Source organism: Juglans regia, chromosome 9 (assembly GCF_001411555.2).
Source record: "Juglans regia cultivar Chandler chromosome 9, Walnut 2.0, whole genome shotgun sequence".
Lineage (NCBI taxonomy): Eukaryota > Viridiplantae > Streptophyta > Magnoliopsida > Fagales > Juglandaceae > Juglans > Juglans regia.
Window position 1 is genome coordinate 612,795 of NC_049909.1, and position 19,128 is coordinate 631,922.

Below are 19,128 nucleotides of genomic sequence, written 5' to 3' on the forward strand. Positions count from 1 at the left end.
CATGCATTTATATATTTCTAGTTAAGTTTGTTGTTAACTTGCTTAGATTTATAATCAAATCTCTCTTGGTAGTTCCAATTACCATTTCCTAGAAATTGTAGACCATGTGTCAGGACATAGAGAGCTAGCGCTTCGAGGTCTGGATGAGGCTGACTAGCTCGTAAAGGAATGACGAAAAACTGATAATCACGGCTATCTGTTTCCTATACGCTATTTTGGACATTATAGCAGAGCTTCGTAAGTAGCTCAGCAATTTATTAGAATAGTTTTATTTTCAGACTATAATTATGGAGTTTTGTCTCCAGTACTTATTTCGTTATAGATCTTTAGGACAAGTACTACAACTTTTGAATATCTGTTATAATGCGATTGTGAAATATGCCTATATTATTTTAGGATATGTTATATCTAGTATACAGTATTGCTAAAACAAAAAATGTTGGTTGCAAATAATGCATACTATTAAATATATGCTAAGTGCATTACATTTTTATCTGTGTTAAACAAAAGTATATACTTTTATATTAACTGACTCGAGGTCATATAACTTATCGTATCTTTGGAACAATGGAAAATACATATAAGGTAAATGAAACTCTTATAGTTCATTTTTACCTTTGTGATTTTTTATTTTTATTTTTTTTATTTAGTGATTAAGAAAGTATTTCTTAATAATAATATTATTTATTATTATTTTAAAAAATATTAAAAAATATATATAAAAAAAATAAAAATTACATAACGGTTGCTCCAGCAGCTCTCAGTGGACGTAGAACGTCCCATACATATAAATAGTTATTAATATTATACATTCTGTGTTAATATTTATGCCAACACGAGAGTGGGACCTACGTGAGTATCCGAGGAACGCCCACAAGCTGTATCCAATCCAATAGTTAACAGGTCTTATCCAGTGTATAGCCTTATCAGCTGCCAAAAAGTGTCCCCGTATCCACCAGTGAACATAGAAGGTCTATCGCTGGTCCGGGAGAGACCAAAAATGGCCTGCTCGGCTTCCTTTTCCTCCCCTCTTCGCTTCCACCACCGCCACCACCAGCACCACAGCCATCTTCTATTCTCTCCCAAAACCCTTCTCAATCCTCCAACAACAAGACCCACCAAGCCCACGACCCCTTTCGCCATTCCACCCCTCTCCACCGCTGACGCCGCCGCCGCCACCTTCGACGGCACAACCTTCGCCGTCATTGGGGGCAGCTCCGTCGCCGCCCTCGCCGCAGTTCTCTCCCTTACAGACCCAGAGAGACGGAGGCGCCTTCAGGCCGAAGTCGTCGGGGGTGGCGACAAGGAGGTTGTGAAGGATTACTTCAACAACTCCGGATTCCAGAGGTGGAAGAAGATTTACGGAGAGACCGACGATGTGAATCGGGTTCAGAAGGACATAAGGCTGGGCCACTCCAAGACCGTCGAGAATGCCATCAAGATGCTGACTGATGAAAGCCCGATTCGAGGGGTTACTGTTTGTGATGCTGGATGTGGCACCGGTTCTTTGTCCATTCCGCTCGCCAAGGAGGGCGCTATTGTCTTGGCCAGCGATATTTCGGCTGCTATGGTTGCTGAAGCTGAGAAGCAGGTGAGAGAAGTGTGCTACTTAAACATGTGTGTATACTTTCATTATAGTTTTTTTGAAGTTGGGGATGAGGTGAGTTTGATATGTGTTATGTAAGAGGTCTGTGTTTACAGCGTTCTGTCAAGTTCAGATAGACTCTGAGTATACTGAATGCTTTTTAGGTATGCTCGCTACGATTAATATTACTTTTTTTAAAGTTTCGGAGTGGATCAAATCCAGAAGGCAAAGTCCCATTAGTCTTATGTTAACTTTAAGTCTATTCTGTATGCACATAAGTTGGAATAGGATAGGACTACTCAACCGTGGTGCAGTGAGAAATGTGAGTGATAATCTGCCTTATCATGTCGGCTTTCTGTTGTTATAGAAGTACAATAATTTGTTGGCGATCGTATTTACATGTATTTTGAATTTCATGACAGGCAAAGGAACAGCTTCTGGCAGGCAAGGATGGTCTTTCACCAGCTCCAGTGATGCCAAAATTTGAAGTGAGTGATTTGGAGAGCTTAGAAGGGAAGTATCACACCGTAGTCTGCCTGGATGTTTTGATTCATTACCCGCAGAGTAAAGCAGACGGGATGATTGCCCACCTTGCATCATTGGCAGAAAAGCGATTAATTCTAAGCTTTGCACCAAAGACGTTTTATTATGATCTATTGAAGAGAGTAGGAGAGTTGTTCCCCGGGCCTTCAAAGGCAACAAGGGCATATCTCCATTCAGAGGCAGACGTGGAAAGAGCATTGCAAAAGGTAGGGTGGAAGATAAGGAAGAGAGGCCTCATCACCACACAATTTTACTTTGCAAAGCTTGTTGAGGCTGTTCCTGCATAATGAGGCCAAGAGGTTAGGTATAAGTTTTGCCTCGATCTATTTGTTCTGTTTGTAGGAAGGTTTAGGAATTACCTCCAACTTTAATGTAAAACCTGCATTTTTTCCATGCATGTTGTTATTCTCTGCCTGTATTAATGAATAAATACAGATTGCAGCAAGTATCAGTTGTCTATGCTGAAACATTGTGATGTATCCTTGTGCAGTGACGAGATTTTATAGGTGTTTTGCTGAAAATTCCACGATTCATCCATTGTTTCATGCGTTCAGTGTGCTGTATATTAATATATAACTCTCAAGCTTAATTATGTGGCGGCAAAATGGTGCTTGTTTTTGTTATGATCCATCTTCCCTTTCATTCATCACTCGCCTTTGTAGCCTTCTAGTTGAGTACCTTTCCTCTGAAAGGACTTGAAGAGCTCTTGGTAAGCTAGATTGCAGAAATTACCGTCCGAATGGTAACTTATTTCAGAGATGTAACTTAACTCAATCTCTGATGGTGCGTCCAAAGATTGAAGCTCGAGTTTTTTTTTTTTTTTTTTCCCATTTACATATGGCTACTTATATGTAAATTAAAGTAGATCAAATGTTCCGTTTATAAACCTTACATCTGGCTCTTCTAACTGTAGGGTGAAAAAGGCAGCATGAATGCTGGCAGGCTTTCTAACCTGTTAGACATAAATAGAAAGGGAAATTGAAAGTAAAAAAGGGAAGGGGGCAGCTGTAAGCATGAAGAATGAGTGGAGTAGCTTCTTGAAGCTGCTGTTCTAAAGGTCCTTAAAAATGTGTTTTGATGATGTCAGATTCTAACTTATCAGCAATCCTTGCTAAAGCATCAGCGAGCTTGCTGAGAGCAGCAGTTAAGTTGTCAATAATATATGCTCCGTCTATTGGTCTATATTCTGTTGCCAGTTAATTTTCTGAGCTCTAAGATGCGGATTCAGTTTTCCTCCGCAGAACTTTTGATTAGCTGGTCCTTGAACTGGTGTTGTCTTAATAGTGACAGATTCCCAAGAGAGAATCTCTCCATTTGTTGTTCGACTCTTGATGTTTTTTCCCTTTACTATGCCTTTAGGGTACAAGTCAAACATTATGCAACTTATTGAGGTGCTTCAAGTCTAAGTTTGGGATGAAAAATAAGTCATTCTGTTGCATAGGTGTGTGGTCATTCAATACAGATTCCATAACCTTATGTTTCATACTTGGAAGAAAATTCAAGGTTTATTTATTTTAATTTTTTTCTCCGTGCAGAACATAGCATGCCATTTGTTTCTTGAGCTCAAACTATACATTTATATTTCAAATCTTTCAGCCTATATGAGTCTCAAGGCAGAGAATCCCAGCATGCATTTGTTTTTACTTGTGTATCAATTTTTTACTTATAAGTTAAGGACCTCAAGGCAGGGCAGGGAATGAGAATGATAGATGCTATTTGATCGTATAGAGAGCAACACTAGCTCTCTTGCCTAGACTCCTTGTTTAAGCAAGCAACTCATTATACAGTAATCAGTAATCACTCTAGGTAGGCAGTACTTTGATGTATCGATGGCTGATGAAAGCTACTCGGGGCCTAACATAGAAAATGGGATAACGGATGCATAGAATGAGTGTGTCGTTGTTCTGCTTCTGTATTTGGATGGACAATCATAAAAATCAATGAAGAAGGATACACCTAGGAAGGATTATACTTGCATATTGCATAATATTTATTATACGAATGTTATGGTAATATTCTAGGTGAGAATAATTTGCACTAATGTACTAATTGTATTTCCTTTATATTACAGAATAAACGGGCCACCCTTGTACATTTGCTATATATATTGAACATAAAAAATCTTCTCACCTATAATTTTCTACATGGTATCAAAAGAGGCCACCATCCTTATCCCTCTAGAAGTTGTTTTGTGCCAATCATTTCAGATATGAACCCGCGGGAATGAAATTCCTTGAACCCACAATCAATTTGAAAACTTCCCAAAAAAGTCAAAATCAAGTCAATGGATAGACAATCTAGACCCGATGAGAACTCATTTGAGATTATATTAAAATATAGACCCGTTGAAGAACCCGTCTCAAAAACTCAGATTACAAAGGAAGAATGCCACAAAAGTTGTGATTTACCTTTGATAACTTTAAAAGTTCAATTAAGAACAAGAGGAATAAAACTCAACTCACAATGAATAAATTCATCAAATTTCATAAACTTCTTAACATGAGGTAGCAAAGAGTATTTAAACTAAAACCTAATTAAAACCCTAGCTAAAATAAAATCACTTTTACCCAAAATGCCCCTGGATGAACAGTGGCGCGACTACAGTAATGCTACAGTAAAACCCTAACTCTAGTTCAATAAAATAATAAGTTTCCCAACATGCCTTGCATAGGCCCCCTTAAGTGCTTCCCATAATAATCTCAATTATTCTAAACTAATAAAATAAGTCATTTAAATGAATTAAACAAGTTAAAAACCTTCAAGTGGCCAAAGTTTTCAAGTCATGTTGTTGCCCTCTTTCATAACTTATCAAATGAATCAAAACTGAATCTTCATCTTTTAAGTCCATCTTGAATGTTGGGCTCTTTCTAAACACGTTCCAAGTGGATTGTATCAATCCTTGCATTGCCTCCTTTTGATCTTCTTAGCTCTTCACCATATAATTGACCCATCTGGAACTTGCAAAGGATCTTTAAGACTAGGTCCATTTTGATGCCCATCACTTTCCTTGTCGCAGAATTCAGTGTCCCATCGCGTTTGCCCTTTTTCGCACTTTACAGTTTCCCCTCTCAAGTTATTTCGGCCCATATAATCTATACATTCAGGCGACTATTCTACTCCTCCAATTGTTGTCAGCGATTCTTTTCCACAATTGCACTGTTCTAGTCTTTCATATAATAATAATTCTGAGTAGGCTTTTGTTTGATGTGTTGATGGTTGATGAAAGTTGCTTTGGGCCTAACATTAATGTATCCAGATTCAATAAGTCATGTGCAACTAGTATTTGAACTTCTCTTTATAATTTTCCTCCCACCCAGGGTACTTATCTCAAGAGGATGTATTTAAATTCCCATGTTGCGGTAGTGTGGTCAAATTGCTTGCCTAACACATTGGATGGTTTGGGGGCTTATCATTATCTCTTAGTTAGGTTGGATGGACCTTAATGTATGGATTATCTACATCGGGCCCCCTGGACCTTATTGGAATGCGAACAGGCCCATCACAAAGGGGGGAAGGCGACCCTTCCAGTTATCCTGTGAAGTCTCATCACGAGGAGGTGATGGGACTTCTTCTACTTTGGTGCTTCATTACTCGGGCCATGCTCATGCGTGCCCAGGTATCAGAGGCATGTGCCACTTACTCTTCAAGTCCTTTCCAATTCCTCTTTTGGTGCCTAGTATGTTTCTTTGTTTGGACAACCCTGTTGAACACTTTGTGTAACACTCTATCATCCCCACTTCTTTCCAACCTTCTTGTTGTGTTGCTCATTGTGATTCTCTTCTCCTTGCATCTCCCTCCTCTGATGGCTTCATGCAAAGCTTCCCAATGTGTTACTCGTGATGCCAGGTCCTCACGACTCTCCTCCCCATGCTGAAGGGTCTAGCACGCGCTATCCCCTCAACTTCGAGGGGACCTAGTGGTCTGCGATGACAGCACACTCTGATCTGGACCTCGTGAGAACCCGTTATGGGGTTCCTGACTCTGTGGTGTTGAGCTTGCCCAAGTCACGTCGAGGGGTGGTTGACCTCGCTGGCCTTGCTGCTTAGGTGGCGCTGTACTCCATCATGCTCTTGATGGGGTTTCGTTTGCCGTTTTGTCTACCAGTTAGGGATGTGCTTGATTTCTTGGGTATGCCTCCTTCCTAGCTTGTACCCAATGCGTGAAGGATACTCATGGCCTATTGCGTGGTGTGACGACAGGTCTTGGAACCTACTGATGACGAATACCCAAATCTCACGACAAAGGAGTTCCTTTCTACCCACGGTGTTCGGCGTATTGATGGGAACTTGTGTAGTTTTTAGTCCCATACTGGTTATCAAATGGTTTGCTTGGAACATCACCATTCTTATGCCATGGAGTGGTAGAGAAAGTTCCTTTTTTTTTTTTTGTCTCGGGTGTTGATTGGGAGTCTCCATCTAGCGAAGCTGCTCGTGGTGAGTTTCCTATTCGAGCGGCTTTAGGCCCTGTTCCTAATGATCGTGATTCCGCCATCTTCCTCTCTGATCTGGAACAAAATGATAGTTCCACTTAGTCTGATGCTCTATTGACGCGTGCTAACATCTATAGATTTGTGGTCTTGCCCACTCAGGCTCATGTATTTGGCCGCCAATTCCTGGGCGCCCCCTCCCTTGTTCGGTGGCGCAAGAGGTGGCCTGGTTCTAGGCTCAATTTGTGATGAAGCTGGCCTTTCTGACGAATCAAGTTCGGCCAGGGAAAGGCTTCCATGGGCCCCATTGGTCCCTGTGGGAGGTACTTCTGCTCGTCCAACGCTTTCCTTTGCAGACTCTCTTGACGAGATTATGGAGTAGACAGAGGTTGAGTTAGGGTTGGTGTTGGAGGTTGAAGCCTCCTTGTTGCCCGATCGGGATGTTGCCCACTCAATGTCTCCTCTCTTGGACGATCAGAGTGAGGGCTCTAGCTCTTATAAGGAGATAGATGTGACTCTTGAACTTTCTTTCTTGGGGCCCCCTTCGCTTTTCCCTACTAACTCAACTGCTCCTTTCAAAGAGATTGGTGAGGCTTCGTTAGCTCCAGGCGACAAAACGTTTCAAGAGAACCCATCGGTTGTTCCTGCCAATTCGGCTGCTCCTTCCTCGATTTCAGGCAGTGCCACTCTAGAAATTCCCTTCATTTTTCCTAAGTTCCTCCGTGAGGAGCCCTAAGGTACGGATGTGTCTATCCCTTCCACACCCTTTGGCACTTCGCCTACGGGGGGAGAGATTCCATCTCCCGTGTGCCTGGACATGCTGCCTTGTGGAGATAGCCTTTTGGGTTCAGTCGAGCAGGTGCGAGATGATGCCTTTGCTGCTCCCAATTCTACTCATTCCCCTCGCTCGAGTTCTACTTTTGCAAGGGGGGTAGGCGAGATAGACAGTTTTGTGCCTTTTATTGAGGCCCTTCTAAGGCATCAGGCCTACTTGGCCCTTCCAGTTCTCGCTATGTTGGCACTATCCAACAAGTCGATGGTCACTGGGAGGAGGCCATTCGAGCCATGGTGCACATGCTTTGAGGTTTTCGGTCCTCGGTGAGTTACTCTTTTAACTCTTCGCTTTTTGTCGCCCTACTATTTAAAACTTACTTTGTTGTACAGGGGCTTGATCACTTGGCTTTTTGGATGGTGGATAGCGAGATTGACTTGGAAGCGGAGAACTAGTCAATACGATCCTATATGGCTTAGGAGCATCATGCTGTCCTAAGTGCCCAAACCGATAAGGAAGAGATGGTGAGGAACTTATCCCAGGAAGAATCATGTTGTCTTTGATTGGAGGATCAGATATCCTTTCTTCAGGCGGAGACAAACGTTATCCATCTTGATTTGCGGATATCTCAGGAGGAGCTGGCTTGATGTAACCTCCAAGCGAAGTTTCTGGAGGAAGAGCACGATGCTTTACGCAATCGCCTTGGGTGGATGCATGGGGAGCTAGAGGAAGTTGGGTGGTGTACTTCTGACTATGCGACCGGCTTGGCCCAGACTGAAGAAGACAAGCAGCAGCTGTCCATACGATTGAGTATTTTTCGCGGTGAAAAGGTTAGCGACGAGGTGTAGCTACAGCTGGTTAACTGGGAGCTTAAAGGCCAAGATCATCGTTATTTGCAACTATCTGAGATTTCTGAGAACTATCGAAAAGAAGTTGGCAACTACGAAGTCAAGGGTGGCTAATTGAAGACCGACATGGAGCTTTCTCACGAGGAGATTGTACGCCTTTCTCCCAAACTAGCTGCTGCTCATTCCATTTGAAACCGAGCCTAGAGTACGAGTTACAAGCTCGGGCTCAAGCAGTTGAGGGAGCATCTCCTTTCTCATCCCGAGTCAGATTTGCAGAAGCTGAACTTGAAATCACTTAAGGCCAATCGCGCTGCTTACCAAGTTTTTGATTCCCTGGGGCGGGATAAAATGTTTGACACCTTCCCCCCTCTTGAATGCTGAGATTCTTGATTTTTTTTTTCTCTTAATCACTTACTTTAGTTTGGGAGAAGTATAAGACATTTATTTAGATGTTACTTTGATAACAACTAGGGCTTCTATTTTGACTTATATTGTCGCTTCCCCATGCATATGGCCAGAGGATGCCTTGACCTCGTAAAGACTGGGCTAGCAGGGAAACACCATGTTGAGTTGTCTCCTCTTTTGTTCCCCAAGTGCGAGTGGTGTGTATGGTGGGAGGATACCTCGATCGCATAAAGAAAGAGCCAAGAGGGAAACACTCTGTTGATTTGTTTCATCCTTTGTTCACCAAGTACAAGTGGAGTCACTCAGCTTGTGTCTGCGGGAGGATGCCTCAACAATGTAAAGAAAGGGCGAGGAGGGAAATACTCCGTTGAGTTTTTTCCTCTTTTGTTCGCCAAGCGCGAGTGGAGTCACTTTGCTTGCATTTGGAAAGAGGATGCCTCAACTACATAAAGAAAGGGCTAAGAGGGAAACACTCCTTTGAGTTGTTTCCTCCTTTCTTCGCCAAGTGTGAGTGGAGTCACTCAACTTGCGTTGGGTGGGAGGATGCCTCAACTGCATAAAGAAATGACAAGGACGGAAACCACCACATTGAGTTGTTTCCTCCTTTGTTCGCCAAGTGCGAGTTGAGTCAGTCAGCTTACGTTTGGTGGGAGGATGCCTCGACTGTGTAAAGAAAGGGCTAGGAGGAAAACACTTGGTTTAGTTGTTTCTTCCTTTGTTTGCCAAGTGCAAGTGCAGTCACTCAGCTTGCGTCTGGCAGGAGGATGTCTTGACCACGTAAAGAAAGGGCAAGGAGGAAAAAAACTCCATTGAGTTGTGTGACGACCAAGATTTTTGCTAGGCTTTTTGTGTATTTTTATATATATTATTAAATGAGCCTAGAAATGTGGAGTAACCCAATTTGAATTGGTTTGGACTAGAGAAGGGCCCAAGCCAATAGATCTAGGGCTCACGCCCAACTCAAGTTCTTGAATGCCACATGTCATCCATTGGAGCTTATATCTAGACTTGATGAATATCGACTGAATTGAGGGAAAAGAGGTGAGAGAGTCTAGGGTTTGGTCTTTGCACGCCTACCATAGAGGATCACCCACCTTCTTGCCAAGTGGCATGCATGCAAGAAGGCTTGCTTGTAAGAAAAGTCTTTTTTACACTTGTCACTATGAGGAAGAGATTCTAGAAGGAGAATGATGAGGCTATGGAAAAGTGGAGCCAATGGAAGGCCAAGAGGCCTTGCACGGCAACCATAGAAGAAAGGGAAGAAAATATTCTTGCTTTTTGCCATCTGTCATGCATGCAAAAAGGTAAGAGAGGATGTTTATCTTGGGAAGGGACGAAATCTACATGGAAAGGGAGAGCCACATGCCTATGGAATTTCTTGAAGGATTTTGTGAAAGAGTTCCTTGAGCTGGACGGCTAGAGCAAGGAAATTTGTGCATTTGTCACCCACAATGACCAATCATGATTTGTCCAAGACAATGAAAGAAGAAAAGGGAAAATCTCCTTGGGAAGAGATGGAGATTTCGGCCACATGCACAACCCACACTTCTCACACGCCGCTTGGCACACATGTACACATGTAAGAGATTGAGGAAGATTTTTAGCTTGATATAAGACCATTTAGGCACAAGGTTCATTGAACAAAGACATGAGGTAAAAGGGCAAAGTTGGAATGAGGTTTTGGTTTTTTAGGAAGGAGGCATACTTGTCCAAAAGGTCTTATTGCGTTTCCAACACAATCAAATGATGAGGAAGAAGGAAGAGGCCTTAGAGTGGGAAGCCACTTGGCATCCATGCAATGAGCTTGGCTTGTGTCAGAAGTTTTTTGTGTCTATAAAAGAGAGGGTGCTGAAAACACCATTTTTTTTTAGTCACATGGAGGATTCTTTTGAGAAGCATTCGGCCACCAACTTTCTCTCAACTTTCCATCATTTTCTCACGATCCAAACACTCCTCACATTGCTCTTTTTCTCACCCAAACACCATTTCAACGGCAAGCAAGGTAAAAAGCATGCACACTCTTTTCTTTACACTACACACATGGCCAAGGGAAAGTAAGTTTCAGTTTTGGCTAAGTACACCATGAACACTTGCTCACATGCACACACCTACGGCTAAAAAGATTACACAGTTGGCTTTTATGGAATTTCTCACATGAGCACACCTATGTGCACACAGCTATATTAGGGTTTTGTTTTCTTCTAAAAGAATATAAACTCAACTTCATTGCTTAAGCTTATAAGCATGATGTTTTGAGGATGAAGGCCACGACTCTAGTGTCTCTATGAGCTAGGGTTTTGTTGTAGGTGAGCTTCGGACTCAACAAAGGGAGGTCTGAACATTTGAGGATTTTTCTTTGTAATATGTTGAAGAGCACAACACTCGCTAATACATGAATTAGGGTTTAGAAGAAAAATGGATTCTTATGATTTTGTTATTATATTTTTTAGCTTGCCTATTTTTGGGTGTTGGATTTTGTAAGTAAATTTCTAACTTGTTCAATTTTATGTGGATGTTTGCTATAATGATGTTTTCTTCCATGTGATATAATCTCTTACTTGCATAACTATCCAATGTATGGTTAGAATGGGTTATGGAATTAGTTCATGTTATAAAAATGGAATAAGAAGCCATCTTAGGGTTCGGATTGCGTAATGTTTGACATGCACATGAATATTTGTTACTTGACAGAATCTTTTATGGGATTAAATTCATGAAAATACTTGTCTTTTATAAGTATGATCACTAGCATATTTCGGCCACACATGAATGTTTATTGATAACATTTTTATTTAACGCATTAGAAGATTCTAAGTTCATAAAAAGATGATGGAATGCTTTTTTTCAAACTTAACGGTCTTGGCTATGACCATGGATGAGGTATGAACATTTTGTGATTGAAGTTTTGATGAGTTAAGACCGATTCTTGAATGTACTAGGGCTTATATGTTTCGGCCACTACATGTAAAGTATTGAATGTTGGTTTCTTGTTTGATACTCAATGCCTTAGAATCTTTATAAAGGAACATGGCTGCATGTTCTAATATTTTTAAGCCGTAATGCGAAATGTACATAGATTTGCATGTTTATATGTCATATGGCTATGATGAAGCATTCGGCATTTGCATGTGTCTCATGAAAGTTTTAAGTTTCATAGTTCATGTCACATGCATTGGGATTCTGAAAATCTTTTGAAAAGAAAAAGTCCTAGTAGAACTCCTCTGTCCACTCAGCAGTGTTTAAAATGGAGTGATAATCCTTGAGTCAACGAAGTACAGTCGACGGACCTTGAATGGTTCCTAAAGAAAAGGATATAGGAGCGGGGTTGCACCTAAAGCTAGTGGGTGCCCTATGTTAAAGGCGAAAAGCGAACTACCGTAATATGAAAGATTAAATGTAAAACATAGTCACCTTGGTCAAAGTGGCCAATGGTTGATGCGGTAACTAGCAGGGAACACACGGTGCATAGGAGAGTCGTGAAGTATCCATTTATATGTTAAAAGTCAAGAAAGGCCTCAAGCTCAAAGTTATGCTATGATACAAGAACAAGAACTAAGCTCACAAGTATGTTAAATGAATAAATATGAAAATGACGAAAAGATGTTTCATGAAAGAAAAGGACTAAGAAAGTTATGATCTGCATGATGTCTTTTTTGAAAATTCAAATGTATAAGTAAAATCTCATGTCCATGCATTCATTGTTAAGTTTTCTTATATATGCCTACGATATCTGTTACGTATTATTTGTTTACTTACTAAGATTTTTCAAAATCTCACTGTTGTAATTTCCACTATCATTCCCTACTCGAAAAGGTAGAAGTTGTGCCAGGTACAGAAGACACATAGATATGGATAGGATTTGAGAGATAGTGGAGGATGAACTCACGGTGGAGGCTTATCATCAATCGACTCTAGAATTTCTTAAAGTCACAGCTCAGCGACTCAAGAAAGTTTTAGCAAACCTCAATGAGTCAAGTGTTGGGATTTCATCCTTGGATCCTAAGAAGATTTTGACATTTAAGAACAACATTAATTTTGTGGCGGAGTGTTTGGAGCAAGCCAGAAACTCTTCTGTAGAAGCTAAGGAAGTCGTTGCTGAATTGGGATTGCTAGATTTGGGCCACAAAAGACTAGGAGAGTGTTCTTAAGTTTAGTCGAGGATGGAACCCTGGTTTTGATTCATAAGGTTTTTGATAAATGGCTCATTTTGATAACTTTGATCTATTGGTCCCGCGTTTTGGGAATCTCTTTTGGAACCAATAAGTCTTTTCATGACTCTTATGAAATTTACTTTCGGGATTTATGTGCTTCGGTACCATGATATTTGTCCTATTATTTGACCTAAGTTGACTTTTCGTTGCGATATACTGCATAATGCTAGTTATCATTAGGTGCATTGCATCTTAATTGTCATATACAAGGGGTATGTAGCCTTGTGTTACATGTCCCAATACTTCAATTTTTGTCGATCCCCAAGCTGGGGCTGGGGGCATCACAAGTTGTTTCCTTCTTTATTCACCAAGTGTGAGTAGAACCACTCGGCTTGCGTTTGGCGGGAGAATGCCTCGACCGAGTAAAGAAAGGGCAAGAAGGGAAACACTCCTTTGAGTTGTTTTCTCCTTTGTTTGCCAAGTGCAAGTGGAGTCACTCGGCTTGCGTTTAGCAAAAGGATGTCTCGACCGCGTAAAGAAAGGGTGAGGAGGGAAACACTCTATTAAGTTGCTTCCTGCTTTGTTCATCAGGTGCGAGTGGAGTCACTTGACTTGCATTTTGTGGGAGGATGCCACGACAGCGTAAAGAAAGGGTTTGGAGGGAAACATTATGTTGAGTTCTTTCCTCCTTTGTTCACCAAGTGTGAGTGGAGTCACTCAGCTTGCATTTGGCTAGAGGATGCCTCGAGCGCGAAACGAAATGGCTAGGAGGAAAACACTCCGTTGAGTTATTTTTTTCCTTTGTTCGTCAAGTGCGAGTGCAGTCACTCGGCTTGCATTTGGTGGGACAATGTCTCAACAACCTAAGGAAAAGGGGTGGAGGGAAACACTCTGTTGAGTTGTTTTCTCCTTTTTTCGCCAAGTGTGAGTGGTGTCACTCGTCTTGTATTTGGCATGAGGATACCTTGACTGCGTAAAGAAAGGGCCAAGAGGGAAATACTTCATTGTGCTGCTTCCTCCTTTATACACCAAGTACGAGTAGAGTCTATTGGCTTGTGTTTGGCAGGAGGATGTCTCGGTCGTGTAAAGAAATGGTCAAGAGGGAAACACTCTGTTGAGTTGTTTCCTTCTTTCTTCGTCAACTGCGAGTGGAGTCACTCGACTTGCATTTGGTGGAAGGAGGCCTCAACCGCGTAAAGAAAGGGTGTGGAGGGAAACACTTTGTTAAGTTGTTTCCTCCTTTATTCACCAAGTGCAAGTGGAGTCACTCGGCTTGAGTTTGGCAAGAGGATGTCTCGATGAGTAAACAAATGGCAAGGAGGGAAACACTCCATTGATTTGTTTCCTCATTTATTCGTCATGTATGAAGACAAGATATGTAAATCAACGACCTTTTATTGCATTAACGTGATTACATACGGGTTGCACAAATTTTTTCTTAAATGCTCGGCATTTCGTGGGTGAGGTAGTTTCTTTCTTCGGGCGTCTTTGAGGCAGTATGATCTGTGCCAGTGGAACCATGGTCCCAGCTCCCCTTCTTTTGTGATGGCAACTCCTATTTCTTTTAAGACTAAGTCCCTCACTTTGAAGGACCTTGCCATCACCCTCTTATTGAAGTACTACTCTATCTTTCTTTTGTTGACTGCTACCCAGATCTCTTCTCCTGCACTTCTCTCATCCAGCAAATCAAGATTTTCTTCTAGTATCCCAATGTTCTGCCCTTCATTAAAATGCTGGAGTTTTTGGCTTAGCATCCCTACTTCTATAGGTATTACCTCCTCACTACCATAGGTCAAGGCAAAGGGTGTTTCATTGGTCGAAGTTTTGACAATGGTCATGTATGCCCCAAATACCCTAGATAGTTCCTCGGTCCAAGCGCCTTTATTTTCCACTAGCTTCTTCTTCAGTATGCCTATTATCATCTTGCTCGTTGCCTCAACCTGCCCATTAGCTTGGGGATGTCTGGGGGAGGAATAGTTGACCTTGATCCAAAGTTCGATGCTTCGAGGTACACCAAACCGACATACAATCGCTTTCCATAGAAATTTGGTGACATTTTTTGAAGTCACCATTACCAGTGTCGTAATCGACAACGATGATTATGAACTTTGCTCTCCCTTTGGCCGATGGCATTTGGCCAATCAGGTCTACCCCCTACTTGGTGAATGGCCAGGGGGGATGTAATTGACGTTAGTTATTCAGGTGGGCTACTCAGGATTGGCGAGTTCAATTAACATTAGACACACTTCCTGACAAAGTCTTTGGCATCTTTGAGGGTGTATAGCCAATAGTATCTAGCCATCAAGACTTAGCTACCAGAGCTCTTCCTCCCAAGTGGTTACCACATGTCCCCTTATGCACTTCCTTCGTGACGTACTGGGCCTCTCTTGAAATACATTTGTATAGCATGCCGCCGACCATAATGAATCGAGCAACTTTATTTTTAACCTTCCTAGCTTTTTCTTTAAGGAGCGGTACTTCTCTAGTTGTCAAGAATTTGATTATATCGTGTGCCCATGTATTCTCCTGTTATTTGGATGACCACAGCTTGAGAGTCTGCTTTCATGTCGACCTCCCTTTATCCCAATGCTCTTGTTATGGCTAGTGTTGCTAACACTATTTCATACTCGACCTCATTGTTATTGACCTTGAATTTGAGCCTAATGGCGTAGTATGCCTCAACATTGTCTTTAGTGATTATATATACCCCTACTCCCCCTTTTGAATGGCAGGATGAGCCATCAACATATACTTTCCACTGTTTTCCTGTACAAGGTTTTTGCGTTTGTTCAGGAAAGTTGGAGAACTCGACTACAAAGTAGGCTAGTACTTGCCCTTTTACAGTGGTTCGAGGGACGTAGTCAATATCAAATTCGCTTAGCTCAATCAACCACTTCACTAGACGGCCTAAGGTGTCCGGCCGTTGTAGTATCTTTTGTAAGGGAGTTTCCATTACTACTCTTATAGGATGAGCCTAGATGTAAGGTCGCAGATGTAGAGCGGTTGTTACTAGTGCAAATGCTAGCATTTCTATCTTAGGTTATTGTGTTTTGGCTCCTCTCAAGGCTTGGTTGATGTAGTAGACCAGCCTTTGTATCCTTCCTTCTTCGCGTATCAGTGCAGTAGAAATGACGTTTGGTGTGATAGTTAGATACAGGAGCAGGGGCTCTCCTTGTTTTGTCTGACTAAAGAGTGGGGGGCTTGACATGTACTCCTTGAGTTGCATGAATGCCTTTTCACACACATCGTCCCAATTATGTATCTTCCACAAGACCCGAAAAAGGTATGCAACTGTCTGTTATCTATGATACGAATATGTTAAGCGCCTCTATTCTCCGTGTTAGCTTTTGCACTTTGTTTAGGTTCTTTTGTGGTTCCATCCAACTATGGCCTGTAACGTTTTCGGGTTGGCCTCGATTCCCATTTCTAACACTATGAAGCCTAAGAATTTGTCTGACTACACTCCGAAAGCTCATTTAGTTGGGTTAAGCTTCATTTTGTATTGTCGTAACACTCTGAATGCTTCCCTTACACCCTCTACGTGTTGTTCTAGTTCTTTGCATTTCTCTAGCAAATCATCAACGTACACCTCCATGTTTCGTCCGATTTGATCCTTAAACATTTTGTTCACTGGTCTCTAGAACGTTGCTCCAACATTTTTCAAGCCGTAAGGCATTACTTTGTAGCAGTACAACCCTCGGTCAGTTATGAATGTTATCTTTTCTTGGTCGGGTTCACTCATCCGGATCTGATTGTAATTGGAATACTCGTCCATAATTAAGTCGATTAAGGGTAGTGGCAATCTATCTTTTGGGTAGGCCCTATTAAGGTTTTTGAAATCCACTCACATCCACCCCTTGCCATTGCATTTCTTTACTGGAACTATGTTTGAGAGCCATTTTGGATAGTGGCCCTCTCTACTAAAGTCATTCGCCAGAAGGTGGTCAACTTCTTCTATGATGGCCACGTAATTCTTAGCACTAAAGCTTCTTTTTCTTTGCTTAACTAGTAGTACGTCTAGATTGACGCTCAACTGGTATTATATAACCTTCTCCTCAATCCCCGACATGTCCTTATGACTACATGCAAAGATATCTCGATGTTCGGTACCTTCAGTCGTTGTCTTACGTCGCCTTTCATTTTGGTTTTGATCCTTACCGTGGCTTCGGGGTGAGTTAAGTCCAAGGTGATTAGTTGTAAGGGCTCGTCTGCCTTGCCCTGCTTAAGTGCCTCTTCATCCCACATTTCCATCTCGTGCCCCCTGATCTTGGGTGGTGGACGTCGACCATTCTTGGCTTTAGCCTTCACCATTCTGATTTCCCTTTGTCCATCTATAAGTTCCTATATGTAACATTCTCAAATGAGGACTTACTAGTCGCAAACTTCCATAACGCCTTCTTTCATAGGAAATTTCATCTTCAAGTGGTAGGCAAAGGTTACAGGTTTGAAAGCGTTTAGGGTTGATCACCATGGGATAGTGTTGTGAGATGACCTGGTCTTTACCACCAGAAAAGTCCGCCATCATGATGGCTGTGCAGGGGCTAGTCCCCACTAACACTAGAAGGGTGATGGAATGGACAGGCTGCACCGTTTTGCTTGAGAACCCTTTTAATGGGGTGGGTGTTGGGCGTAGTCTATCTTGGCTGATTCCAATCTTCAGGAAAGCATCCCAAAAGAGAATGTTAGTCGAATTGCCATTGTCAATAAGTCTATGTGTGGTATAATTGGCCACTAACATGGTCACTACCACCATGCTGTCATGTGGGTAGACTACTCTCCTACAATCGTCATCGTTGAAGGATACTATAGTAGTTGGTTGTGTCTTCATATTTGGCCTTACGGTCGTAGGCCTTTCTCCCAGAGGAAGTAGGGTCACCCCCAGCAATCCACCTGCGATGGTGTGCATTTCCCCGAGAGGAATGTTGTTCCGGTCTTGACTTCAGTAAGTGGCTTGATCGGGGTTTTCCCCTAGGATCCTTCTCCTCCTCGGGCTTTCGCTCCTTTGACGTCTCCACTCTCAATCTTGCCTTCTTTTGCCTGCTCATCTCAAGGGAGTTGCATTCTGAGCTTCTAGGTGCTCAAGCTCACCACTATCTTGCATCTTCTTAGTCTTTTATTTTAAGGTTTGGTAGTCTTCCGTCTGCTACCCTCTACTTTGTGGTAAGTGCAAAATCGTTGGGTCCTTTGAACGCGGTCACCGTTTTGGGTTGGTTCCTTGACACCATCCTAAACGTTCATGCTAGAGTGCTAGGCCCCAAGATATATCATCCGTGCTGGGGGGCCCATTTCTCGCCCTCTTTCATGTTGGTTCTTTTTAGTTCTTGAGTCCTTTTCTCAGTCTCTTCCTTGAGCACTTATTCTTGCTCTATCTTCTGATTGTTCTACTTTTGATTTTCTTAGTGTGGTCAAGGCCCGCAGGGTGTCCTAGGTTTTGACAAAATCTTCTACCTTGTCCTTGAACTCGTATACAATGGTTAGGGTTTTCCTTACCAACTCAGTCATGAAAGGATTTCTGAGCCAAATTCCTCCCAGTACTCTTGATCATCCACCATCATACACTCCTTGTTGAAATAAGTGAGACAGGCCTTCAAGCTTTAATCTTCATGTTGCTTGATGGTGAGGAGATATGCAGCCAGTCTCCTTCTCCTTCTGCTCACCATAAACTAGGTCAGGAGCTTCCTACCCAACTCCTCAAAACTATTTACGGACCCTAGCTGCAATGATCCGAACCATTCACAGGCGGCTCCTTTGAGGGTTAAAGGGAAAGCCTGACATGCTATTTCTCTTGGGAAACCGTGGAGCATCATGTGTGCTTTTAATGTTTCTAGATGTTCAAAAGAACCCTTGGATCCAACATACATTTTGACCAACAGGGCCTTGAACTTCGGCGGGAGTAGGACTGCCATGATTTTTGTGCTATAAGGTAGGTCGTTGCTAGTGAGAATGAGCCTATGTTTCTGGCCATTTCTTTCTATTATCCCATTAGGCTTCGAAAACTATGGTGCATTCTTTTCTTTTGCTCATCTCCTGCGAGTGATTTGCCCATAATCTATGATTTTTCCTCCATTCGATTAACAAGGCTCAACGTAGTATCTTCCCCTGAGGCAGTATTCTTGCGCTTCAAGTCCTCATTTTTGCACGGGAGAGCTTCAAATTTCACTCTCACCTTTCTTAGTTTCTCCTCCATTTTTGCTAGTCTCCCTTCCATGTTTGCGGAGGTGGCTTTCTGATCCCTGGTTGCTTAGGAGCGTGTTGTAATAGGCATGCAGAAGGCACGTTGAGGGGTGAAAGACAGATCCCACAAATGACACCAACTGTTGTTTCGTATTTCACCACCATCAACACTTCACGTAAGCCTGCACCAAGAAAATCAAGGAAGGCCTGAAGGGTATTAAATG

At 42.2% G+C, this 19,128-nt stretch overlaps 1 protein-coding gene across 2 annotated transcripts; it reads left to right on the plus strand.

The window, feature by feature from the left end:
- The first annotated feature begins 910 nt into the window (after positions 1 to 910).
- LOC109003114 (magnesium protoporphyrin IX methyltransferase, chloroplastic) lies at positions 911 to 3,310 on the plus strand. 2 transcript variants are annotated; one of them, XM_018981118.2, is made up of 3 exons: positions 912 to 1,591; positions 2,008 to 2,432; positions 3,042 to 3,310. In XM_018981118.2, the coding sequence occupies exons 1-2, from the start codon at positions 1,001 to 1,003 to the stop codon at positions 2,413 to 2,415; spliced, it is 999 nt and encodes a 332-aa protein (XP_018836663.1). In that variant the 5' UTR covers positions 912 to 1,000; the 3' UTR covers positions 2,416 to 2,432; positions 3,042 to 3,310. The 2 variants fall into 2 exon arrangements, with proteins under 2 accessions (XP_018836654.1, XP_018836663.1); XM_018981109.2 differs by lacking the exon at positions 3,042 to 3,310 and having other exon boundaries at positions 911 to 1,591; positions 2,008 to 2,720.
- The last annotated feature ends 15,818 nt before the right edge of the window (positions 3,311 to 19,128 follow it).